This window comes from Ictalurus furcatus, chromosome 9 (assembly GCF_023375685.1).
Source record: "Ictalurus furcatus strain D&B chromosome 9, Billie_1.0, whole genome shotgun sequence".
In the NCBI taxonomy this organism is placed as follows: Eukaryota; Metazoa; Chordata; class Actinopteri; order Siluriformes; family Ictaluridae; genus Ictalurus; species Ictalurus furcatus.
This window is the reverse complement of record NC_071263.1, coordinates 20,671,421-20,697,376: the sequence shown is the minus strand read 5'-3', so window position 1 is coordinate 20,697,376 and position 25,956 is coordinate 20,671,421. Positions and strand designations below refer to the sequence as shown.

The following is a 25,956-nucleotide window of genomic DNA, read 5'->3' as shown; positions in this document are numbered from 1 at the left end:
GCACAGCTCATAGCGCAAACTACAACAATCTACTGTTTTTTATTTTTTTTGGGAATAAGCACATAAAACCACATAGTGTGAAATTAAAAATACTAGCTGATAAAAACATACTGTTTGGCTGTGAAATGAATTAGCCACTTCAGTATGTTCTCCAAATGTGTTTTGTGTTCTAGGTTGGCATCCAGTGCCAGTTACTCAGGCCAGGCTGAAAGGTAGGTGTTTGGGTATTTGTCTTTGTGTGTATGTGTCTAGGCTGTATGTCTTATTTGTGTATGTTATTATACCTGTGTACTCTGCAACTTATGTGTTTATCATTCAAGCATGTTGATCCCTGGTAATGCTGCCGGTGTAGCTAAGCAGTTCCTGCGCTGTGTGCTCCATCAACTCGCTCCCAATGGCATCCTGCCACAGCTATTCCAGAGCAACATCAAAGGTAACCAAACATCTGCTCATGCATACTCATAAACACACTCCTTATACACACAGAACACACTTACATGAGAAAAAAAATCACTGACAAAACACTTATTTATAATATTTCTTGGTTTTCAGATGGAAGCTTCCTCCGCACACTGGCCACATCTCTCATTGATTTCAATGAATTGAGTTCTGTGGCAGCATTAAGCCAGCTTCTTGAGGTAGGCCCTAAAATAAAGGTGTTATTTTTTTTAAAAATTATTATAATACATAATAAAAATAGGGCACAAGATCACAGTTCTGGCAGATACGTGACATTTATAAGGTACTTCTACAAAACCAGGTTGTAAGAAATGGGACAGGGCTTCTATGCCTTTGTTTGCAGTGTGTAACTTTAGCAGGAGTGAATTTGAATATACCACTGCACCATCAGATTTCTAATGTCACACCTCCTATTGCTTCACTCTATCCACACCAGCATAAGCTTGCTCATTTCTGGCCGTGAAAATAGTAACTGGACGAGAAGTAGACAAAATGGCTTATGCCCAACCAAATTAGTAATATGCCAGCATTATACCACTAATCTACACTGGCACATGTGAAGTCCAGATGGACCCAAGTGCACACTGTAGGAGTTCATTACAACACTGTAGGTGTTAACTCTGGAAATGTCGATGTCTATCTTTGACACAAAGCCATTCTTGGTCCTATGTGATGTTCTATTGTACTTCTAAGAATAAAAATTACATACAATTTACCAGCAGATGGCACTCAAACAATTTATTTTTCACCATCCGCTTTCAGGGCAGTCTGTGAAAATGGGATTTGCACTGCATTTATCTTGAATGTGAAGTTTTCCGATTAAAGGCGGTTTTTAATGTTAGTCTCCTCCATAAACACTCATAAACAGTCCTGCACTTGAGGCTATTCTATTTCTATTTTAAAATGCTATGTAGCCATACAGTTTGGTTGTTTGATAAAGAGAGTACAGTGTCTTATATAACGCATGAATTTTCCTCATTTGATTTCAATATTCCTTGAACTAATGTAATGAGATGTACTTTGCTTGTAGGGATTGAACAATAAGAAGAGTTTGCCTGCAGGGGGCACAATGCTCCACTGCTTGGACAACATTGCCACCTTCATGGAGGCTCTTCCTATGGACTCCCCAAGTAATCTTTGGACAACCATTTGTAACCAATTCCAAACCTTTCTGACTAAACTTCCTGCTGTGCTTCCTCTGAAGGTATTTAAGCTTCTTGCCTATTTAACTTTTAGATTTGAATTCACTGTGCACGATTTAACTTTTTTTTTGCACATCTCAATCTGATTCTTTTGTTAAGTATCCACTGGACTCCAGCTTGAGAACCATCATCTGCTTATTGAAGATTCCAACTACTAGTGCAACCAGAGTAAGCTAAGATTATTCATACTTATTTGATAAAAAAAAAACGTTTTAATTCAAAATGATGTAAATTACTTTTAAAGGGAGTGCTTGAGGCTTTGGGTTCACTTAGGGCAAGACTAAGATGTTTGTCTGAATTTGTCTGCCAGAGTTTGCTGGAGCCATCCTCTAAACTGCTGAGCTTTGTTATTCAGTATGGCATCTTCAGCCTCTCATACCTTGTCGAGCTCTGTGGCCTCTGCTACAAAACCTTCAGTAAGGTAAGAGTACAATCAATAGGCTTTGGATTTCTTATAGTACTGTGGAAAATGGAAATATTCATTTATTTATGAAGCATGTTGTAATGGACAACTTCAGAGTGTTTCTTGCTGACCACCATCTGTGATTAGTTCTTAGTGTGCTGACTATACTATAGAACTATATTTTATGAGTGATTGTGAAACAGTCACTACATTGTCTAAGGAGAGCTAACTCAAAGACTACTCAACTGTGCTTAGATTATGGAAACAATTCTCTGCAAAATGTTTTCATGTTCATATCATTATAACATTAACAGCGATAAAAAAATGCTGCATACCTTTACTGAAAACACTGAACATAAATGTACCTTTCCTTCGTTGTGAAATATGGTCTCCTTCTCACATTCTCTCTTCCAACCTACCACTTGAAGAATTCCATCAGTGTCTATTGATTTTCAGATTTTAGAAAGCTGGTCCAGAGGAGGAGGATATACATCCACTCCAGAGATCTGCCGATAATATCATAAGTGAACCCCTGCAGAATTTTTTTTTACTCAGTGTGGGGGATTGTCCTTCAGCATGGATCTCAATAACATCCTATCCATCAGCATTATGTTTTATGCTCACAGTTATATTGATTTTTCTTAGGCAGGTTCTCTCAGTATCCCATACTGTTTATTTTTAATATACTTTAATGAACAGCATTGAGGACACTAATTTGAGTAAAACATTTGAATAAATCTGAATAATTTTCACTTTTTAACCTAAAGTGCCATCATAAAATGACCTCCATAAACACAACAGAAATAGTTACATTGTTAGAGTTGTGTTGTCTGTGCTTCTTCTTGTACCCAGAAGGATTAAATATGCTGACACAGATCCTACTGCTGAGAGAAAGTGAGAGGGAGCAGTTAAAATGGCTTTTTATCTGGGCTGGGGCTGTATAAGTAGAGCTGGGCTGACTGCCATTTTAATCTGCTGGGCTTCAACATGGAATATGGCTTGAGATCATTAAGACACAGGAGACAAATAGTCATATTGGATAAAGCAGAGATAGCCTTTTATAATCCCAAACTAGAACTGGGAAATGCAGAAGACAATATGCAGAGACAAAGATAAAAAAGAGTGTTTTTTTCTACAATTCTTTTTATTCTTTCCTATTTCTGCAGGAAAGGGATAAGTTCTACATGTCACGTGTAGTAGTTCTGGAGTTGCTACAAGCACTGAAGTTCAAGTCTCCAATTCCTGACACTAACCTACTGCTACTGGTCCAGGTAGTTTGTTCTCTACTTTATTTAAGAGGTGACACTGAGAAGCAGAAATATACTAAATCTACCTCTCTTTTTTTCTGTTTTTAATAAGTTTGTATGTGTGGACATTGGAACCCGGCTATCGGAGTCTACCATCCTCCAAAAACACATGATCTCATCATTACCTGGGGTGAGCAGCACACTATATATATATATATATATATTATATATATATAATTATTTGATGTCCAGTTATTGATACTAATTGTTAATATACACTTGTTAATTGTATACATCTGGGTTGTTGCTGTTTTTTTTCAGTGCACAACAGCGGCCATGGAGTGTTTGAGGCAGTATCTCAGTGAGCTGCTGGACTTTATTGCAGACATGCACACTTTGACCAAATTAAAGGTTCAGTATATTTTAAATAGGAAGACATAAATACAGGAAGACATAAGATTTATTACCTGTTAATTTTATTTGTTGGAAACTAGAGCAGACAGAGTACCAAATTCTGAAACTGTGCTATAACTGTAAACTATGTTTATTGTTTACTGTAATTGGAAATGCCCTATATATCCCTCCTTTAGAGTCATATGAAAGCTTGTTGTCAACCCCTTCATGAGGATACCTTTGGTGGGAATCTAAAAGTGGGTTTGGCTCAGGTAGCTGCCATGGAAATCAGTAAAGGTAACCACCGTGATAACAAGGCTGTGATTCGCTACCTGCCATGGCTCTACCATCCACCCTCTGCTATGCAACAGGGGTAAGAGTGTTCTCAGCTCATCATGGCTACCTTCATGCTATTTTTAAGGCCATACAACCACAACATGAGTAACTTTGTTAACAGGTTGCAAATCATCATATTCTTTTTTCCTCAGGCCCAAAGAGTTCATCGAATGTGTATCCCACATTCGCCAGCTTTCCTGGCTTCTGCTAGGCTCTCTTACCCACTGTGCTTTGCATCAGGGTTCCACGTCGTGTATGCCCATTCCGCTGGATGCTGGCTCTCACATTGCAGACCACCTTATTGTAATCCTCATTGGTTTTCCAGAGCAATCCAAGGTACAGCAGCAGATCAGCTCAATCCGGATTTGTTCATCCATATGCAACCTGAACCAAAAGAATGCAGCACTGATATTTTTGTTCTTCTTTAACTAGACCTCCGTGCTCCACATGTGCTCCCTGTTCCATGCCTTCATGTTTGCTCAGCTGTGGACCATCTACTGTGAGCAAGCAGCTGCAGCACCAGCCGGGCAGAACCAAAACCAGAACGAGTTCTCCTCAAGTGCTATTCTTACAGGCCTGGAGTTCTGGAGCCGAGTCACACCCAGTATTCTCCAGCTCATGGCCCACAACAAAGTAGTAAGATAACTCCTCTGGTATTCCATATGTATTATTAAAGCTAAATTTCTTTATTTCCATACACAGCATGTTTATCTTTTTTATTAACTAATATAGATTTATATTATATTTTGAGAGTTATTAGTGCCTTAACATCAGTGAAGGCTGTGCTTGAGTCATCGGATAAACAATTTAGTTTATTTGGTTTGCAGAGCATAAAAGAACACCTGAGAAAAATGCCCTGGACAAATTACTGCCTTTGTAATCTGATTATTACTACATAATTTAATTTCAGTTTTACAGAATTTAAACAAGATCATCTCCAGAAGAGTTTTGCTTGTGATTACATGATTAGAAGCATAATGCTATTTTTCAAATCCTTAAAGACAGCTGTTCTGAGTCTGCCTGTTTCTTCCCTTATAGATGGTAGAGATGGTGTGTTTGCATGTCATCAGCCTGATGGAAGCTTTACAAGAATGTAATTCAACCATTTTTGTGAAAGTAAGCTTGGATTTCTCAAACATCTGCATATGTAGAAATTATTCATGTTGACTGAGCAGAATATAGTGGGCAGTTTTCTTTGATAGACTTTTCTTATTCCCATCTTTGATGCTTAAACTGTTATAATTTTTTCCCCCTATTTCTTCAGTTAATTCCTATGTGGCTGCCAATGATTCAGTCCAGTCTAAATGTAAGTATCTGTCATACAGTGTTATGCCAATAGTTTCATGTATAATCCAGACAGCAGCTGTTTCACTGTGAGCCGATTAACTTGCTGTGTTTATTTGCAGCACCTATCTGCGGGTCTCCAGCTGCGTCTCCAGGCCATCCAGAACCGAGTGAATAACCAGTGTCTCCAGGGTCCTGCTTCCAGCACTTTTCCCTTCGCCTTGCGCAAATGGCTGCAGTGTACTCAGTTTAAAATGGCTCAGGTTGAGATCCAGTCGTCCGAGGCCGCCTCACAGTTCTACCCATTGTGATGTGCGCTCTTAAAGAAGCTTCTGCAAGACCAGCAACAATCTGCGCCAACCAGCATACTTTAAACCCAAGTAGTATTTTGCAGCAGTTATTTTGTATGAACAGAATTACACTACATTCTGTGGATTTTGGCAACAGCAACTCTACAGAAGCAAAACTAAAACAGTGTGACTGCAAATACCTTCATCAAGCTCTTTCTGTCTGCATGTAATTATCATGATCATGCATAAGGGGAGTGACACTGAATTATAAGGTGCCAGAACAGCAGTACATGTGGTGCATACAGATGCAGGAGTTTTCCTTCTGTGTGCGGTGATGTATGCGCATGCGGGTGTGTGTGTGTATTTCAGTGACACTGATTAAATGGTGTGAAAGTCACACCAACTGTAGAGTACACACCTTTAATATGTGCCATCAGAATATGTGAGAAAGTTAATTGTGAGAATGTTGATTGATGTATAGGGCTTAAATTCAGTTCAATTTGTTTATAATATAGTATGTTTATTTCATGTAAAACAAATAAATAAAATACATATGTTTTTAATTTGTAGTCAATCTGTCAGACTTTATACCTTAAAACTTACAGTGACAGTATATGTTAACTCAGGAGCTAATGTAACTTTAAAGGTGCAGTTTGTAAATAATTCTAGTGCTATTACAATTATACTGTATAGTTTTAAATAAAACTAACAAAAATTATAATTAACTGTCAGCTATCACAATATTTGCATGCAATGGATCTGGCTAATTTCTTTATGCTTTCTGTACTTTTTCTGGCCCAGAAATAGGCTCCACCCCCAAAGCAAATGCTGCGATCAACTCAAGGTCACAACTCCAAATTTCCAACCTCTAACCAGGAAAAGCCAAAGAAACTTAAAATTCCAACTCGGCAACTTGGGGTAGTCATCTTAACTATGTGTTCCTTTCCAGATTTTTACAGAGTGACGTCAAATCAACATGGCTGCAAATAGCATCAGAAGTAAACAAACCTTTACCTTTAAATGAGTTATGCTGTATTTGAAATATTTGTATGCCCTTGTATGCCCTTCTTACCTTTAAATGAGTTATGCTGTATTCAAAATATTTGCTTTAGATCAATCAGCATACAAACATATTCACTTGTAAATATCTGTAACACTGACTATACAGATCACTGTTGAGGGGGTAAATATGTATATTTATCATAACTCATAACAGTTAATTGGCTGGCTAACAAAAGACAAATATGGAAGTGCCCTTAATTTTTTTCCTACTTTGTATGTCGACAGCAAGTAGATGACTTTTCACAATGTCAGCTGCTCCTTTAAAAAAAAGATCAAATACATGTCTTTAAAAGAGCATGTAGCAAGACTAATGGCATATCCTATGCAGATCTAATTAGCCTTGTGGACCAGTATCATCCTCCCCCTGTTTAGGTTCTAACATCAGGTCCATATATCCCAGCACAAATCAATCAGTCCACAAACCAGGGCCAGGCAGCTTTGTAACTCAATAAAGCCTCCCAAATAGACAATGGAGGTAAACAAGCCAGCTGAAGCAGGAGACTAGTATGTGTTTTCACTCATTAATTTGCCTTGCTTTTATAGAAATCCAGAAAGCACAATTACATCTGCTCTAAAACATACTTAAAGTAATTCTGGCCAGGTCTCATTAAGTTACACATTAGCAGCTTTGCCTTTTTCTAATTTTATTACCATGCTGAAGTTTAGATTGTTTTATGCTTCTATTATGTGGCCTTTATTCCACTTCCTCTGTGCCATAAAAACAATTTGAAATGACAATAAAAAAGTATGATATCTAATATTTTGAAAAGTATCAATAATGTGTTTCAAACATTCTCACTCACATAAGCACATAGTATCTCTGGTAAATTGAGCCCTGCCCTTGAGCAAATCAGAGGGTTAGGCACCCTTCCCATCGACCTCTAAACCGCTCATCAAAGAGACCCTGTGTGTGTATGTGTGTGTGTGTGTGTGTGTGTGTGTGTGTGTGTGTGTGTGTGTAATCAACTCCCCATGCTCAGGGGCAGCATATGCCAGACGCCTGCCATGGTCGTTTGAACTCAGAGCCCTTTCAAATATCTCACTCATTAAGAGCTGCTTATATAATCATTCTCGCAGATACTGGCTCTGCTCCTGTCTGATCCTCTCTTGCCACCACAGGCTGAACCATATGTGTAGAGAGTTGAGATGGTGAGCAGCCAGCTGGAAGTCAGTAATTAAAGATGGCCAGAAGATTCTGAGAACCCTCAGGGAAGGTGGCATTGAAAATATTTGAGTGTCTTGGGTTGATGAGGGTCACCTTTACCTGGACACAGTGTCTGATTCTGTACAGTTTCTGGGCTTGAGACTGAACACTCAGCACCAGGTTTTACCATTTGAATATCAATGTCAACATGTCGTCATAACAAGCTTCACATTTTTAATGAATGTATGAGGTATGTTATGATTACAATTTGGCTTAAACAAGGACAGCAATACTGACTGTCTTCAAATACAACTCAATCAATATTTAGATTTCCTGGCCCAAAATGACACAGCCAGCACTGGATAATAGATGCTGAACATGTGCATTATCAATATTTTGTTTAACAGTATTGACTTGACAGGACATACAGTACACTACTAAACAGTATTCTTAATTGTCTTACAAATATATTTCTTGCACCAAGAAATCATATAGTAATGTGAACTTATGAATGTCTTACTATGATGGTGGGCCTGCAGCCCACACACACAATGAGCATCACAAACCTCGCAGAACTGTCAGCGGGGTGCTGAACGGTCAGTGCCATTTCAGCACCCCATTTGTTTTGGACTGCAAGAGAGCATATATCTGTAGGGCGGGGCGGCAGAAACACACAAAGCTGGCAGCAGATGATTGGAGCAGCTTCTCCTCACTGTCTGTGAGAAGAGTATGAGACACGTCTGCACACCCGTCAGTTAATTCATCTCTCTCTCGTTCTAATTTCAGATGCTGCTTCCAGGGACAACGACGACGGCAGAGGAGAAACTCCCTGGCTGCACTGGGGAAGACAGCAACTGCCACACACACACCCTGCACCTCTTCACCTCCACTCCAGCACTTGAATTTAAATAAATATCACACTGCTTTTCACCACCTCTGCCTCCTGAGCGTCTGTGTTCTGCACAGACCCAACCAACCCAAGACAACATGGACCCTATGCAACAACATCTGCTGGAGACAAATCTCCAGCACCAGGTGGTGACCCAGGACCTGGCCCCAATGAGAACAGTGGTAAGAAGTGTGTTGGGCTGACATCCTCACCCCTTTCCTGTAGGGGGAAGCCCACCATGACTATTACGCCCTTCCACACAACCAGGCCACCTTCTATCCAGCTCTGAAGGCAGAGATCTTAAGCCGCTGTGGCCTATCCCCCGTTAATGTGGCAGCAGAGTTCCACAGCTGGTCCTACCAACCTGGGGCAAATCCACAGTCACAGATGGACACTCCACTCTGGATCGCCAAAAAGTGGCTCCAACCTGAAGTAGTGGAAAGGGTAGTAATGGATCGCTTTCTATGCACTCTGCCGCCTGAAGAATGGAATGTGGTGGGGGTGAAAAACACTAGGGTCCCAAGGGAGATGGTGGAGGCCCTCAAGTGTGCCCTAGCCACACTAAGCATCAGCAGGGGTGAGCAGAGGGACCATCCAGCAGGGTTCTGCCATAGTCAAGCCCCCTGGTGGCCAGAGCACAGCCTGCAATGGGAGAGAAGACCGCAGAAGAGCTGCCCCACCTATGGGACCCCCAGGGACAAATCCATGCCCACCGAGCCAGATCCGGCCTCCACGCAACATGTCATGAAACCCTGGCTGGCTGTGCCCTCAATACTCCATAAATCACCTTCAGACGCCCCAGCCACTTGGCCCCTCCTCGATTCAGGGAGCACCATCACCCTGGCCTGCCCAACCGCCCTCAGGCCACTGCCTGAACCCATGGGGTCTGGCCAGCCTGCATGGCCCAGGAATATGGAGATGACACAGCACAAGCCTTCTCAGTTGAGACACTCTTACCATCTAACCCTGTCTCCTCAGTGTTTCTAAAGGTCACTCAGGCCTACTTCCTGAGATCCAACAGCCTCCTATACTTTCCGGCACAATGACGGGCCCACCTTGTGAGCTCCTGGTCATTCCCCGCTCCAAGACTCAGCAGAGTTCCACAGCTGGTCCTACCAACCTGGGGCAAACCCACAGTCACAGATGGACACTCCACTCTGGATCACCAAAAAGTGGCTCCAACCTGAAGTAGTGGAAAGGGTAGTAATGGATCGCTAATGGATTGTAGTTTGAGACCAAGACTGATGAGCGTACCAGTTCGCTGACGTCTTCTCGACCACCCCAGGCCTGACCAACCTGGTGCAACACAAAATCAAGACACCGCCAGGGGTGGTGGTCAGACAGCGGCCCTACCATGTCCCAGAGGCTTGCCGTCAAACTATTGGGGAGGAAGTCAGCCACATGCTACAGGAGGGAATCACTGAGGAGTCTCCCAGTCCCTGGTACAGCCCCATCATGGTGGTCCGAAAGCCTGATGGAGTGGCAGGGAAAGAGAACCCCCAGTCCACGACAAAGAAGTAGGTATGTGCCTGTCTGTGGCTGGCGGGGTACTACAGAAGATTTGTCCCTAACTTCTCCTCTCTAGCTTCCCCCCTCTCAAACCTGACCAAGAAAGGCCAACCGGACCGGGTACAGTGGACCGAGCAAGCAGACCAGAAATTCCAGGCCCTCAAACAGCCCTCAACAGCTCACCTGTCCTCCAGAATCCTGACTTCTCACTACCCTTCACTGTACACATGGACGCTTCTGAGACAAGACTGGGGGCCGTCCTGTTCCAAACCTTCAACAGTGAAGAGTACCCAGTCTTTTATGTCAGAGTAAAAATAACCCCAGCCGAACGGAAGTATGCTGCTGTGGAACGAGAAGCCCTCGCAATAAAGGTGGCCATAGAGTAACTCTGATACTATCTGACAAGGTGACATTTCACCCTGTTAACTGACCACGCCCCCCTACAGTGGATGGCCTGGGCCAAAGATACAAATGCCAGGGTGACCCGGTGGTTGCTCACATTGCAAGACTTCTCATTCCAGGTCCAGCACCGGGTGGGGTGACAACATGGAAATGTCGATGGCCTGTCAAGAAGGTATGCCCTCTGGGCCCAACCCACACGACAGTAGCCTCAGAGCTGGGGGGCGGGGGGGGGGGGGTACTGTGACAGCGGGCCTGCAGCCCACATGCACAATGCATATCACACTCCTCACGTAACTGCTGGCGGGGTGCTGAAGAGACATCACCATTTTAGCACCCCGTATGTTTTGGACAGCAAGAGCGCACATGGCTATAGGGCGGGGTGGCAGAAACAAACACGGCTGGCAGCAGATGATTGGAGGAGCTTCTCCTCACTGTCTGAGAAAAGAATAGTGGCTATAAAAGGGCGCAACCGACATGGCATGGGGAGTTAATTCTCCACACACCTGTCAGTTAATTTATCTCTCTCTTGCTCTCAGTGAGATTTCAGATGCTGCCGCCACCGCCAGCAGAGGAGAAACTCCCCCGGCTGCGCTGCACCTGTCTGTCACGTCCCACACCCTGCACCTCTTCACCTCCACTCCAGCACTTTAATTTAAATAAATATCCCGCTGCTTTTCACCACCTCTGCCTCCTGAGTGTCTGAGTTCTGCCAGTCCTGGCCCTGAATGGCTACACTTACACTCTCTAAAAAATTATACCAAACTGTACTTTTCCTTGTGGCTGGGATGGTACCATCAAGGGTACATCTTTTATAGTTTTAGTATGCATCTTTCACCTTTAAAACAGTACCTAATTTACTCTAAAAACTAATTAAAGGTACACCACATGCACCTTCCCAAATAAAAGATACATACCAGAGGTACAAAAGATGTCTCCTTCATGGTACCACTTCAGCGACAAGGAAGAGTACAGTTCGGTACCTTTATTTCTCAGAGTGAAAGACACTGATTAACTGTGTGTGGCTTCCACTGAGACTACAGTTATCAGTGATACTAAATCATCTAATGATCTCTTGGTTATTTGACAGTGCAGGAAATCTATTTTGCTTATTTAAATATACAGTATTCATTCGTTCATTTGTTCATTCATTCAATTTCAATAACTGCTTTATCTTGGTCAGAGTCACAGTGAATCCAGATCCCATCACAGGAACACCAAGTGCAAGACAGAGATACACCTGGGGTAGGACACTGGTCCATCAAAGTACATAACACAACACACACACACACACACACACACACACACACACACACACACACTTATTCACACCTAGGAGCAATTTAGACTCACCAATCTATATGTTGGACTGTATAAATGTTTTTGGACAGTGTGAGGAACCTGGAGGAAACTCCACAAAGGTAGTAATCAGACTAGTAATCATGATCAAGCCCAGAGCCCTGGGACTTTGAGCCGGCTAAAGAATTCATCGAGCGTGTAATCAGATGCAGTGATGTAACATACTAAAGTGCCACATGTTAGATCACATCTTTATTTTTCCATTTTCTAGCCACCACATGCTGATCTAAATAGGGATAATGGTGGATGTTCTGTGCTCCTGACTAGAAGGTTCAAGTCAACTGACTGTCAGAGAGCCACTACTGAACACTGGGATTGCATGCCATCTCACATGATAAACCCCTTTGATAAACATGTCTGTTAAATGTAAAAAATACCCATCATCATAATTTTCTCAAATTCAAAATTTAAGCAAAAAGCAATACATCTTGATTGAATTAAGTTTAAGTTTTAAATAAATCTGATGGGGAACATCTATATCTGGTTTTATTGATCTTCACATAAACAAAAGTTCCATGGCTGCTGAACAATCCCAAAAACTAGGAAGAATTTTTCATTTCTCTATACAAAATGCCCTACATTTAGTTATTTGCCCATAGTATATCATTTGAGACACAGCACAACTAATCTTCCAAATAATTAGCATTCTAGGATCAAACAACAGCAATCTATACATTATTTAACCTTTGTGACACGTCATTGAATTAGAAACAGAACCATCTGTTTGCATGGTTTTATTTCTACTATGTATAAAGATATTTAGTCACTCTTTTATGAGTGAATAACAGTCCAGAAGGTACAGTATTTTGAAATCACTGTTTACATTCATACATGCATCATTTCCTCTCATTTGTACATATAATACATTTTATATATCTTACATATAGCTGTTTGGGATTTTCTAGGATACAGTGCAGATGAGAACAACCTTCACAATTGTAGTTAGATAGACAGAGAGACAGCACTCAGACACAGAACATGAGGTTTGAACCATTGAAATGAACCAACTGTAATGCATATTCAAAGATTTGAACCTCTATGTTAATGTATTTTTTATTAATATATAGCATGATACTTAATTGTCATTATACCATCAGTAACAATACAGACATTACATTATCTTCCTGATGGAAGCCTACATGAGGTTTAGGGCATATGAAATAGTGACGTCTTTCTTGCACTCACTCATAAGTGAAGTGCTAATGTTCATCAGACATCTCAGTAGACTTTAGTGGAAGGGCTCTTGTTTGGTGGATTATGATGGGAACAATTAGCATGTAATCACATCTAAACATGACAGACTGCCTCTTGCATGATTGTCAACTGTCCTTGTATTTTGCACAGACAAGGGAGTGTTTAGAATGCTAGCCTTAAGGAGGATACAAGACAGGCATTTTAGTCTCATTGCAAATATGAAACCACACTATACCACAGAAATAATGCAGAACACCAGGAAAGACCTTCAGGGTTCATACTAGAATGATGATGTAACATGTTGTGTAAGTATCTGTGCATAGGCTTGTCTCAATGTTATATCACATTAACATTTAGAAATACAGCACAAATATGAATCCACAGCCTTGACTGTGCAAGGCAACCATTGAACATATGATAGTTTGAGACCAAATTTTCTACATGGAGGATTTCAGTTAGGTGTGCACAATATACCATGCAAACTCTTTTGTTCAGTTTCCCTAAGACACAGCTGAATGACACAGCCATGTCTTCTTCTTTTTTTTTTTAAACATCTCCTCATCCGAAGACATGCAGTATCCCAAAAAATGTCAACAAAATAAATAATCATAATTTATTAAATAAATAGAAAAAGCTATGGTTAGAAATTCGATTCAAGGCCAGTGCATCAAATGTAAAATAAAGCATCTGGTATTATATATTAATATATTGGCATTGAATTTTCTTTTTTTAAACAAATCATGCAAATATACGTCATTGTCTCTATGCCACAGTTTGCTATTTGTGTATGGGAGTGGATCTCTGAGAGTGCAGTGCAGTACTGTTACAGTCTTCCAATAACTTAACCTTGTTCTTGTTCTCCATTTTCTGCTTTGACATCGGACGGACATTTGGGTTAGCACTTCTGCTGCACATTGGGTCAGTAAATGCTGAGGATGCAGTAATCCAGAGACATCATTAGCTCTTACTGTGTGTCTGTTTTACACTACAACATTATTAGTGGTCTTTTTCTTGCGGCAGCTCATGGCATATTCTCCACGACTGGTGCCATTTTCCTCTTTTTTAAGAGGTTTCCTGCAAAAGAAACAAGGTGCTGATTCAGTTTATTTCTTGAGCTACATATCTATGGCACAAGCATGCGCACACATGCACACACACACACACAAACAAAGGATGGAAATAATTTGTTGCACAGAGCCAGGCTGTTACAAAAATTTTATTCCAGCACAGAAACAAAATGATCAATCTTATACTCCTCCTACGGTCTCTCTAGCTCTCTAACATGAACAAGGAATGGAGTTTGCTACGCCCACATGATGCTGGATGTCTCTTGGTCTACGTAAGACAGTATTACTCAACATGGACTATTCATCCATGCCTTCGTCTCCTTCTTCTTTCATTACCTCAGTGGTTATTATATTTCTCCACTGCACTATGCCTTATATGCCACATCAGCCAGTAGTCTTTTTTGGCTTATGTAACACAAAACTGAGCCGAATACAGTTAGTGCAGGCATTGTTTCTCATACTACTGTACAGTTTGTCCTATTGGTGCTAAGATCCCTAAAGCTACATAAGAACATCCAGGTTCAACTGAAACACTGGTTCATTAAATATTTTGTACAAACCTTTTGCAAAAGATTAATGCTTTTATTGATTGTGCTGAATACAAAAAAAAGTAGTATGGATTGTTCAACTGAGTGTTTAACTGTATTTATACCGCAGTCTATTGTACGTTTGGGTGTCCCATGGTCCTTGTACCACCCCGGCTCCTCAATAATAGATGCCATGAGTTGACAGACACCATGTGGTGACATAACACTTCATAGAATTGATAAATATTTCATACCAAAGCTGTTCAAGTGCAGTTCACATCCCTGTTTGAAGTTTTGAGGAGAACTCTGATGCCAGTACAAGTACTGTACTGTTTAAAACACACTGGAACAGGATTGACTAGGTGGGTGGATGATTCTGCTAAATGTTAAATAGAAGTTGTTTTACAGTGGGCTTTATTATACAAATATGTGTCTGGGCCTGACTAATGTCAGTCTTTGTTTTTAATAATTAAGCTCTGAGCTCGTTTATTACTAGTTATTTACTTTTTACACATGTTCATGTTCCTCTAATTTTGCATATGATGATTTTGTATATGTGAATTTGATAGCAGTTGGATCCTTTATTTATGAAATACTGATTCAGCCTTTCCAGGATTTACTTCATGGTGATGTGAAGAGAATTGAATCATCAGTGATGGATGATTGGCCCAAGAAACATACACGGTTTGCAGTCTGAATCAGCAGAAATTTCTAAAGCGGGGTTTCTTCTGACAGTAGCACTTGAGAGGATTGGCCCTTGGCCAGGTCAGATTTAATGGGGAGAACCAATGGTTTTAGAGACTATAAGACTTTCTCCTATATGCCATTGAGTCAGAAAGACTTCCATCTTTCTAGCTTTCCCTTTTTTATTGCCATATTTCTCTTCCATTCAGATCTCCATCACTATGGCCTTCCTTACTCCCCCGAGAATAATGTTCTGAAATTAAATGGAAACCTACAGTCATGTAAAAAAAAGTACACCCCATGGAAATTTTGACATATTTGGACAAGCAAACATTTGATCCTCTTTGAAATAGTGCTTATTATATATTATTATATATAGTAATATTCACAATTTAAATGAACAAAAAAACAGATGAGTCACATGGAAAAAAATTAAGTACAATGCTACATTTATCACACCTTCAAATCCATAAAACTAGAATTAGGTATTCAAGATTGGGTGCCAGTGATTAGAACCTGCTTAGGGAGTGCAGGTGGAACCTGTCTTATTTAAAACTCTCATATATAGTGTCTGGTGTTCCCTTTGTTATTAATGTGTATGGTGTCATCATGCCAAGATCTAGAAAGTTCTGTAAGCCCTTCAGCAAAAAGGTTGTGGATGCCTATGAGTCTGGCAAGGGATTTAAAAAGATTATTTGAAATACATCATTCCACTGTAAGGGAAATCATCTACAAACAGCACAGATTTCAAACGACTGCCAAATTGTCCAGGACTGGCCGTCTCAGCAAATTCAGCCCAAGAACAGAATGTCTGATGCAAAAATAATCTCGAAGAATCCAAAAATTTCGTCAGAGGATATGCTAGTAAATCTAGCAACTGTTGGTGTCAAAGTGCATGCTCCTACAATCAAATTCCAGCAAGCCTGGTGGACAATTATGCAAAACGCCTACAAAAAGTTATTTCTCCTAAAGGGGGCAATACTAGCTTCTGTGGCCAAGGGTGTACTTAATTTTGATATCTATTGATATTTCTGTTGAATAAATGACTGAAAAAAGGAAAATTTTCCTTGTGGTTTTGTTCAAGTACATCAACTTTATTAATAGGCACTGTTTCAATGATGATCAAATGTTTGTTTGTTCAAATATATATAAAAAAGCCAACAATTTCCATGAGATTTTTTCAAATGACTGTATTCCAATTTTTAAGTTTTTGTATTCTTGTACTTAAGTGTTCTTGTCTGTATCATCTTGTGTTTTGTTTGTAGTATTAAACCTATCAGAAATATGTGACTATGTTCTAATAAAAAAAGATACAGTACATCACCAAAGCAGAGACTTGCAATCACTCTCTCATTTAAGTTCACACTGCACTTTCTATCTCATTTTGACCTTTATTCTGTGGATCTTATGAAATGGTTGGCTTTCCTACCCTGTTCATGTCATATACTTTACCTTACCCTGTTACCAGATTGGATGTGAAGTGTTTTCTGTTATTGGAAATGGGATTGCTGTCAGATCAGACAGAGACCAGTGCCATCAGCTCTCTGCAGCTTATTTATTTTTCAACTCAATAGAGAGGAGAAGGCAAACAGGCTTAAAATTGTGAAATGGCCTTAACCTGAGCCGAGAAACCAGAGTTAAGGACAGAATTCCAGCTTTTCTAAGTATTCAGATATCTTTCTAAAGAAACTATGAAAGAAACTGAGATTTTAGTTCAAGATTTTGGGATGGTGTTCTTGTGCTCAGAATATTAAATAAAGACAATATAAAAAGAGTATACAGCTCTTACATGTGATTACACAGATCATATAGGTGTCTTCCCTCCATCCAGTTGGGTAGCAGCTCAAACTAACAAGTAGTCCTTTAACCAGCTCAGTTTAGCCTTATATATGGCCACCTTTGGTTTCAACCATCACATACTGTAGCTTTCTTTCTCTGATATTTTACTGCTACATGCATTCTACATTCCAAAATAAGTTTTTAAATATGTTGACTTAAGTTGACTTTGACATAATACCATAATCTCACTTTACCATAAGTGAAATGTTCAGTGTAACACTAAATGTGCTACTGCTGCTACAGAATAGTGCTACTAGTGAGAGGAAGTTTCAATACGATTAAATTTTCAAAGGTATAAATTCTCCTAATTGCGATAAATATAATTCTAGCTTGTGTATACATATACATATATAACCTCGTACAGTATCCTGTGCATATCTTACTTGCATTCACAGTCAATACCCACAATTTTAAAGGATTTTTCAAAATAATTTTCCAAGGCCTATGGCTAAACAATCCACATAGCTAAACAACCTGACACTATGTTAAGATACATTCTAACCATGTTTCCATGTTTCAACTGGAACAAACATTGCCACTTTGAATCATGTATATGAATTAATACACCAGCTCATGTGATAAACAAAACGACAAAAAGAATTACAAAGTATTTTTATATTTGATGCAGTTTACTATAGCCTATTAGCTAACAGCTTTACAACAAACTCTCGGACCAGTATAACTTTACAGTGGTTTTTGGTATAGACCAGAGTTTGGGAACCTTTTCAGCTGGCAGATCTATAGAAAAAGTTATGATTTTTTTCTTTAAATAGACAGAGAAAAAGTAACATTTTTTGATGGTTTTATATGCTTCTTTTCTTCTTTATTTTTACTTCTTATTTATTATCTTTTCTATTATTGCATAGTTATAAAAAGTGGTAATGTAATAAAGGCCATTTCACATTTTGCGTTTTCTTGACCTAACAGCCTGCACTTCACCTAATAGGCCTGTAGGGGGCACTTGGAATTCATTTAACCAACAATAATAGCTTCATCAAATGGTACATCAATACAAGATGCAGTAAATAAGTAAGAGTAAATTGAGCACTACTTACCATTAATGCGACTTCCACAAATGTAAATTTCTCTGTCCATTCGGACTGGAAAGAACAATACTTGTCTTTTTTTTCTTCTTTTAGCCATTTCACTTGGCTATGTAGTTTTCAACCGATTTATGAATTACACTGGGAAATTACCACTCTGCTCCACATTGTCCAGTGGAATTTGAGCTTGTGTGCCACATCACAATTGGTCGGTGTCTACATGACAAACTGGCATTGATTATGAATTATGTAATATTTTAAAATATATAAAGTTTTAATTGAATTGACATTGACATCCTAGTTTTCATGATTCATACTTGCTGTTATTTATTTATTCCCACCGTCAAGCCATTGGCACTTACTGAAAGAGCCATGTATGGCTCATGAGCCATAGGTTCCCGACCCCTGGTATAGACCAAAGGTAATTGCTTTAAGATTACATGGGAAGCCTGGCCTCCCAAAAAATTTCATTAAAATGCAGCAATCAAATTAAATGTAGAAATGTGTGTATGTTGTTCATCACTCATGGTGAAATTCATAACATCAAATATCTCACAGTAATATCATGCTGTTGGTTAATTCGTTCAGAAAAAAAATATCTTAATGTTTATTGGACAGTGTGCCCTTTGCTTATCCTGTCCATATCCATATGATGATTGGGAGACCTCTAAAAGGGGCTGTACCTTGTAACCAACTGCCAATCATGGAAACAGTAAAGAACATGAATGACATCTAAAATGTAAACATTATGGCACCAGTCAATTTCAGAGTGCTTCAAGCTGCAGTAGTCAGTCAGTTGAGTAGCCTAATCCAAAATAGTATTATTTAACTATAACTTGTTATAATCTTTGTAATAGGTAAATATTGTAGATAAATTGTAAATATGAAGTTATATTTGATTATTTGCATTTGTTTCAGGTTTTTGTTGTTGTTGTTGTTGTTGTTGTTGTTGTTGTTTATAGGTCTCGCTACCTACCTTCTTCAGTGAAATTTAGCCAGTTACTAGTGGTAGACACTATTTTGGAAAATTCTTTTGATGCTCTTAAATATGAGGTGAAGCTGAGAATTAAACAGGAGGCCAGACAAACAGAAGAAACATATCAAACACACACACACACAAACACACACACACACACACACACACACACACATTAGACTCTTGTTTTTCCCGTGAATTTCGATTCAAAGATAATAGAAACTAATTCACAAATGTTCAACACAATGGATCATGCGACTGGCATATTCATTGGTAGGTTTTTGGGTTTTCTGCTCCTTGAATATAGCCAACAACACTGAAGTTGTATTCACAGAGTGAGTTAATCCGATCAGCCTCTCCTGCGTGCATTATCAGCTCAGGGCTCAGTGTGCAAGGCCAAGGACAGACTTGCATGCACATAGCACAAAAAGGAAGCCAATGGTTTCTTTTCAGGCAACAATGTAAGCAAATATTTATTCTTAATATGTTACACTACATACTTAAGTTATAATTTTAAGAGGTGAAAGGGTTAGGGTTTTAGAACTATACTAGAATTAACCAATTAATTAAACCAATGAATTTAACATTGCCTACATGCCACACAAAGTGTGATTCAGATGATAGATTCATTACAAGGAACTGAACTTGACTTTGAGCAACTTAACAGTGTTCACCCTATCCTTGGGGATTGCTAGTTTAAAGCCTGATGATGGATGCCACAGCCACCAGCCAAGGGAGCAAAATTGGCCATGTTCGCTGAGTGGGAGGGATTGCATAGTCTCTCTGCTCTGTCAATCAAGCAACACTCTCCAATCACTGGCATCTGTGAGTTCATGTTTTTGGAAGAAAGCAGAGAGTGCTTGCCTCAGAGTGTTTCACTGCCTTCTGATGCAGTATGAACAGCTGTTGTGGTTGGCTAGCTTCACATGTCTGGTAGTATTGTTGTGTGATAGGGGAGAGCTGGCTGGTAGGTAGGAATTGGCAGGTGACCAAATTGTGTAGAAAAATGTGAGGGGATAAAGGAATTATTTAAAAGAATGATTTGCTCAGTTGGACTTTTTTTTTGGCGCAATACCAGTCCCATCTTTTGGACATTTCCAACAAGCATGTGCAAAAAAATTTTACCTCACTGCAACCAAAAAAATTTTAAAAATCATAAATTCATAAATTCATAAATGATCATTTGAATTCAGGATTACAGCAGCCATGTCTCTGGAATAGGAGTGCAGTGTTAAACTGAGGATGCCCCTGGCTACAGAAGGCTGGAGAATTGCCATGATGAATTTCAAGGCCAGCCACACATTATTTCTGCTCCTTGCATTTGCCCCTGCCTTTCTCAGAACACAGGGAACCTGTCCTTGATGAGAAATGGCATGATAAAACCTTCGGTGTTTCACAACCCGTGCTTATAATATGAAATTTAGAGTTACCCATATTTATTTTTGTCACCAAGCCTTAATGTAGTACATGTTTTATCTCTGTGTAAGTATTCAACAGATTTCAGAACATAATTACATGAGAAGTGTTAAAAGTATAGCATCTGTTCATTTGTCTGGTCATTCTATGTACAGTAATACCAGCGAAATGGTGAAATTATCATCTGCTAGAAAGCTGTCTCATTGAGATAATTGGCTGGACAGCTGTTAATGAACTAATGACCATTTCCTTAATGTAATACATCAAAGAATATCTAGTGTAGCAGGCATGAAGGCAGTGGAAGTTTTCTCTGTTGTTAGCCACCAATATATTGGCATGCATTGGTGAAAGCTCTTTATGGACTTAGCCTGTCTATCTATCTGTCTGTCTGTTTTTCTTGTCTATCACAACTGTGGGTCAAGCCTGTTTTTTTGAGGTCATCACGTTTTCTGGCAAATCACAGTAATATGAGAGAAACCTACAGAGTCGATTTTATCCAAAAACCACTGAAGTTAAGAAATGTATTACTGACTTAAAGATGGGCTAAACTAGCTAGAAAACTAGCTAACAGGACTGCCAAAGACAGATAGACTCTATTGCAGCTAAATCAACAGCCCTATATATAGTTGCAAAATAATCAACCATTAAAACTCATGCTTACTATCAATATCTGAATGAATATTTAATAGATGTGCTGATTCTGAGGCTGATATTCACTGGGTGGCAGTAGTACACTGAGATTTGAAATGGATGGAAGACCTTTGATGCATTTTAATTTGCCCTAATAAAAAAAAACCTTAATAACAGTTTGTTACCATGAATGATAGATGTGAAATATTTTCCCACACACAACTGTACTCAATGCACCTACACATACAGTTCATAAACAAAACCAATGAGTGAAGTGAATACCGTTTAATGGCCTTGTAGCAGATGAGAAGAATTAAGAGTAGAAAGAAAGCCGAAGTGCATCCTACTGTCACAACCACAATGAAGTCCATCCACCATGGCCTTAGCAGAGGAACTGGAGGCTCAGCCACTGTAAGCACAAAGAACTTTAAGTCTCTATGAATGGCATAAGTGGATGATAAGTGCAAAATGCCATTCAGTTTGTCAGTCATTGTTACTAAGAATTTCAATGAAAATATAAAACTGCCTTCTCTGTGTGTGCATTCATTCTCTCACCCACACACAAGATCAGAAACATTTGCACATGCATTACTAAAACATAAATCAATTTTTTTAATTCTGTTGGTTTGTTTCAGAGCAATAAGTAATGGATCACTTAAATCCACACCCCACTGAAGAGCACAACATTGTACACAGCTAACATAAAATACAGTTTTACTGATGTTAATTTAGCAAGAAGAAATGGCAAATGCAAAAAAGGGAAAAAGGAAAATGAGTCAAAAATTGTAAACATCAGTAAAAAAAAATGGGTAACCCCCCCAAAACAAAACAAAAAAACATTTAAATCTAACACTGTATAGTTTAGGTGAACTTGTGCAGTAGTAGCCTCAGTTTCTGGTTTGGGGCTGACAGGAGTAGAACCTGATGTAATCTTCTGCTGTTTTAACATGATGTGTATTCTGAGATGCTTTTCAGCTCACTATGGTTGTAAAGAGTGGTTATTCCTGTCACCTTGAACCAGTCTGACCATTCTCCTCTGACCACTCTCATCAAAATCTGTTTTGTAGGTAATCTCAGGAAATCAGCAGTTTTTGAAATATAACCAGCATGTCTGGCATCAACATCCATGCCATGATTAAAGTCACTGAGATCACATTTTCCCAATTCTGATTTTGATATGAACATTAGCAGAAGCTTGTGACCCATATATGCATGAGTTTATGCATTGTGCTGCTTCCACATGAATGGCTGACTGGATAATATTACATCAATAAAAAAGTGTCATTTTTTCCCCAACAGTTTTGTTCCCCATAGGTTCTGAATATCCAAGTACAAAAAAACTACATGTATATTCATTTTAAAATGACTCTTGCTCTCTGTTTAAGTTTTTTTTTAAATAGACTAAAATGTTGGCTCAATTCATTTTCTCCCTATCTGAAATAAAGCACTAATAAAATTAACCCATCTGAGTTTTAATCAGCGGCTCCTCCTGACTACAGTGCCTGGCAGAACAGCATGCACACATCTCACAAGCTTCTCCAGGCATATTGGGAACTCCCTAAGGGTAACCAGGACATGATTATTTCTCTGTTTGTTCAATCAATGCACAAGAGTAGAACTACTTTTATTTCTTTCTACAGTTGAAGCAATACTCTCCAAATCATGTTTTATCACAGCTAGAGCTCTCAGTTTAGCAAACTCTATAAACACTTAAGCAAGGCTCTTTATTAGTTTCATGTCATATGATAAGCCATACAAACACTGAATTCAAACTGCATGCCCACACTATTCACTTCTTGCAGTGCCGTGATTGCACCTGAAAATATGAAAAATATATATTTGAATTTAATAGATTGCAGCAGGGTTGGCTTTGCATCCCTGCTGACTCCATTTATTGTCAAGATTTGTGGGGCATCCAGAGAAAGCATACCAAGGCAGTTTTTTTAAAGAGTCCCTACCTGTGGGGATGAGTAGCCGAGGAGGGGGTGGAGGTGGAGGTGGAGGAGGTAGAGGTGGGTAGTATCTGCAGTGGCACAGCGACTGGCAGTGTTCACCTCGTCTCTGAGAGCCAAGCTGTGAGCATGACCTCTGAAGCTCAGCCTAAGAGGTAGAGACAACAGAGAAGGAGATTGAGTAGGTGGCAGTAGGAGAAAATGGATAAGAGGAAGATGAAGAGAGATATATGCCTCCACAGACCATGGACGTACAGCGTGATAAGTTGTGTGGGCGGGTAGGCAGGCAGAGTAGATCTACTATGATAGTGAAATTGCGTGCATGACTGTGACTACACAATGCCACAGTTGATAATATGTTGAAACATGAAAGGTGGGAGATGTGTAGAATGATGAATATGACCATTTATTTTAACACAATTACATTTGATTAGCTCCCAGGAGTTGAAAGAAAAGTGAAAGTACTTTGCTAACAACTACAGTCAAACTCAACAGAGCACACATTCAGCACTGTGAAATGCTTTCTAAAAGAACCTCCCACCCATAAAGTGGGCTTTTCTATGTTTTCAAGAGTGGTAGTGGGAGGCCTTTGGAATATGAGGAGAATACATTACACTTGACCCGTCATTAGCCTGCAGGTTCTCACTAGTATCTGTGTGGGAATCGGTGGGCACATGTGAACTTCGGTACATGGTTTTAAAAGCAGTCTTTTTGTTTTAAAAAGACTTGTCTTTTTTATTTTCTGCCATATATGAACATGATCCATCCATCCATTTTCTGTACCACTTATCCTACACAGGGTTGTAGGGGAGCCCGGAGCCTATCCCAGGCAACTCGAACACAAGGTGGAGGGACACCCTGGACAGGGTATCAACCCATCGCAGGGCACATTCACACACACCACAGACAATTTAGAGATGCCAATCAGCCTACAATGCATGTTTTTGCACTGGGGAGGAAACCAGAGTACCCAGAGGACACCCTTGGAAAATATGCAAGCTCCGCGCACGCAGGACGGAGGCAGGAATCGAACCCCCTAACCCCGGAGGTGCGAGGCAAGCATGCTAACCTCTAAGCCATTGTGCCTCCCTAATGTAAACCAGACACTAGTAATAGATCCAGGATTCATTTTAAATATTTGAAGTGCATATCTGAGAGAATGCCTAATTAATTTATGGAAAACCTTTAAATATCTCATGACGGGTATATATGCAACTTTGCACATGTAAGGGCAGGCTTTTGCTTTACAGCTCCGTCTTGTAACTCTACTGCTCTGCACAGTCTGAGGAATTACCAGTTTGTAAAATGATCAGGTGGGTTAGGAATAGGGGAAACTTGAACCAGTGCAGGTTTGAGAAGCCCTGTTACAGTGAAGTTAACTCTGCACCCACTGGCAAAACCTTCTAGTTTTGCAGAAATTACAGAAACCACATTACAACAATGAAGTTGACTCGGATAATCGCTTTAACCTCTTTGCGGACCAGACGAAGCGCAAAACTCCATGTAACGGTCAAACATCAGCCCAGAAGCCAACCTACCTGGCATAAAAGAAGAAACGACGAGAAAAAGCAGTGGCCTAACAGAAATGGCCGAAGCCTTGATCTGAAAGGGGTTCTGTCTCGACTATGCATCCCTCCTTCGCTCAGCTGGTAAACAGATCGGCGTGTGAGCAGGCGGAGGGCGCATAGAACTGATGGCGATGCGCCTGGTGGAGTAACGTTACAGGAACCAGAGGACACCTGAACACTTCATGCCAAGGACATCCACACGAACGAAGGATTCAAGATATGCATAATACTTTTTTAAAAAATTATGATTATTATTATTATTATTCTTTACAATTTGGTAATGTCTTCCTTAGAAACTTTCCCGAGTTGAACGTCAATCATCGTATCCATGCAAGTCGCAGGTTCATCTCCGCTTCATGTGCGTCTGCTTCCTGATCGAAGCGTGTGTCGCTCCACAGCATCTTCCCGATTTCTTTCTTGCTTGTGTAGTGTGAGTAAATGTGCATGAGGCAGTCGAGTCGAGTGGTCAGATGCACTAGGTGGATGTATTCCCCTCCGCGTAATCCGCACGAGCTACGCATTGGTCTTTTCTGAATCACGTTTCATGTCCCAAATCCTGAAAAAGGCCATGCTGGGTTAAGTGCCCTGATGTCAGACGAAAACAAGTTGGAAATCAAGGAGATGCTCGCGTAAAGTTCATGAGGTGCGGCTCGTGCGCACGAGAGCCTGTTTGATCGTGCGCGCGCGCACACGCACGCCCGCCCGCACGCACGCAAGCACGCACACACACACACACACACTGGCTAGATGATCTGTGCTGATGGAAAGGAAGTCCAAGAAAGATGTGGTTGCGCAAACAACGGTTCAGTACACCAGGCAAAGAAAGCAACGAAGTAAAATACTTTTCAATTATATCAGAATACTAAGTCTTATTCGCCACAGGTCTAATTACCATGATTTACTAGAACTAGACAGTGTAATGACCTAAACGCTAAAAGATAACAACATCCATTGAGAAGATACATCAATTTTCTGTACCTACACAGGGTCATGGGAAGCCTATCCCAGGGGACTTGGAGAACAAGGCAGGGGACACCCTGGATGGGGTACCAACCCATCACAGGGCACAATCATACACACACAC

The 25,956-nt window shown here is 40.0% G+C and overlaps 2 protein-coding genes across 2 annotated transcripts in view; one reads left to right on the top strand and one right to left on the bottom strand.

Annotated features, from left to right (window-relative positions):
• Nucleotides 1-7,478, top strand: part of LOC128612797 (protein unc-79 homolog) — a 42,404-nt gene extending 34,926 nt beyond the window's left edge. The window contains exons 37-51 of the mRNA XM_053633206.1: nucleotides 174-212; nucleotides 321-433; nucleotides 553-638; nucleotides 1,490-1,663; nucleotides 1,761-1,829; nucleotides 1,972-2,082; nucleotides 3,231-3,335; nucleotides 3,424-3,501; nucleotides 3,633-3,722; nucleotides 3,902-4,077; nucleotides 4,193-4,376; nucleotides 4,473-4,676; nucleotides 5,079-5,156; nucleotides 5,305-5,346; nucleotides 5,447-7,478. Coding sequence (XP_053489181.1) covers nucleotides 174-212; nucleotides 321-433; nucleotides 553-638; nucleotides 1,490-1,663; nucleotides 1,761-1,829; nucleotides 1,972-2,082; nucleotides 3,231-3,335; nucleotides 3,424-3,501; nucleotides 3,633-3,722; nucleotides 3,902-4,077; nucleotides 4,193-4,376; nucleotides 4,473-4,676; nucleotides 5,079-5,156; nucleotides 5,305-5,346; nucleotides 5,447-5,635 — 1,738 coding nt within the window. The 3' untranslated portion in view covers nucleotides 5,636-7,478. The remainder of the gene's footprint in view (nucleotides 1-173; nucleotides 213-320; nucleotides 434-552; nucleotides 639-1,489; nucleotides 1,664-1,760; nucleotides 1,830-1,971; nucleotides 2,083-3,230; nucleotides 3,336-3,423; nucleotides 3,502-3,632; nucleotides 3,723-3,901; nucleotides 4,078-4,192; nucleotides 4,377-4,472; nucleotides 4,677-5,078; nucleotides 5,157-5,304; nucleotides 5,347-5,446) is intronic.
• A 6,346-nt stretch (nucleotides 7,479-13,824) lies between these two features.
• On the bottom strand, nucleotides 13,825-25,724 carry LOC128613186 (proline-rich membrane anchor 1-like). Its single transcript, XM_053633816.1, has 4 exons — nucleotides 24,843-25,724; nucleotides 23,311-23,452; nucleotides 21,635-21,761; nucleotides 13,825-14,244 (listed from the first exon to the last, which is right to left on the bottom strand). Exons 1-4 carry the CDS (start codon nucleotides 24,933-24,935, stop codon nucleotides 14,151-14,153), a joined length of 456 nt encoding a protein of 151 aa, XP_053489791.1. The 5' UTR covers nucleotides 24,936-25,724; the 3' UTR covers nucleotides 13,825-14,150.
• Between the last annotated feature and the right edge of the window lie 232 nt (nucleotides 25,725-25,956).

Coding starts and splice junctions, on each gene's coding strand:
- LOC128613186 (XM_053633816.1), bottom strand. CDS start 24,935: ATGCATAGTCGAGACAGAACCCCTTTCAGATCAAGGCTTCGGCCATTT. Junction 23,453..24,842: donor CGTTTCTTCTTTTATGCCAG/GTAGGTTGGCTT, acceptor TCTACCTCTTAG/GCTGAGCTTCAGAGGTCATG. Junction 21,762..23,310: donor TCGGCTACTCATCCCCACAG/GTAGGGACTCTT, acceptor TTGTGCTTACAG/TGGCTGAGCCTCCAGTTCCT.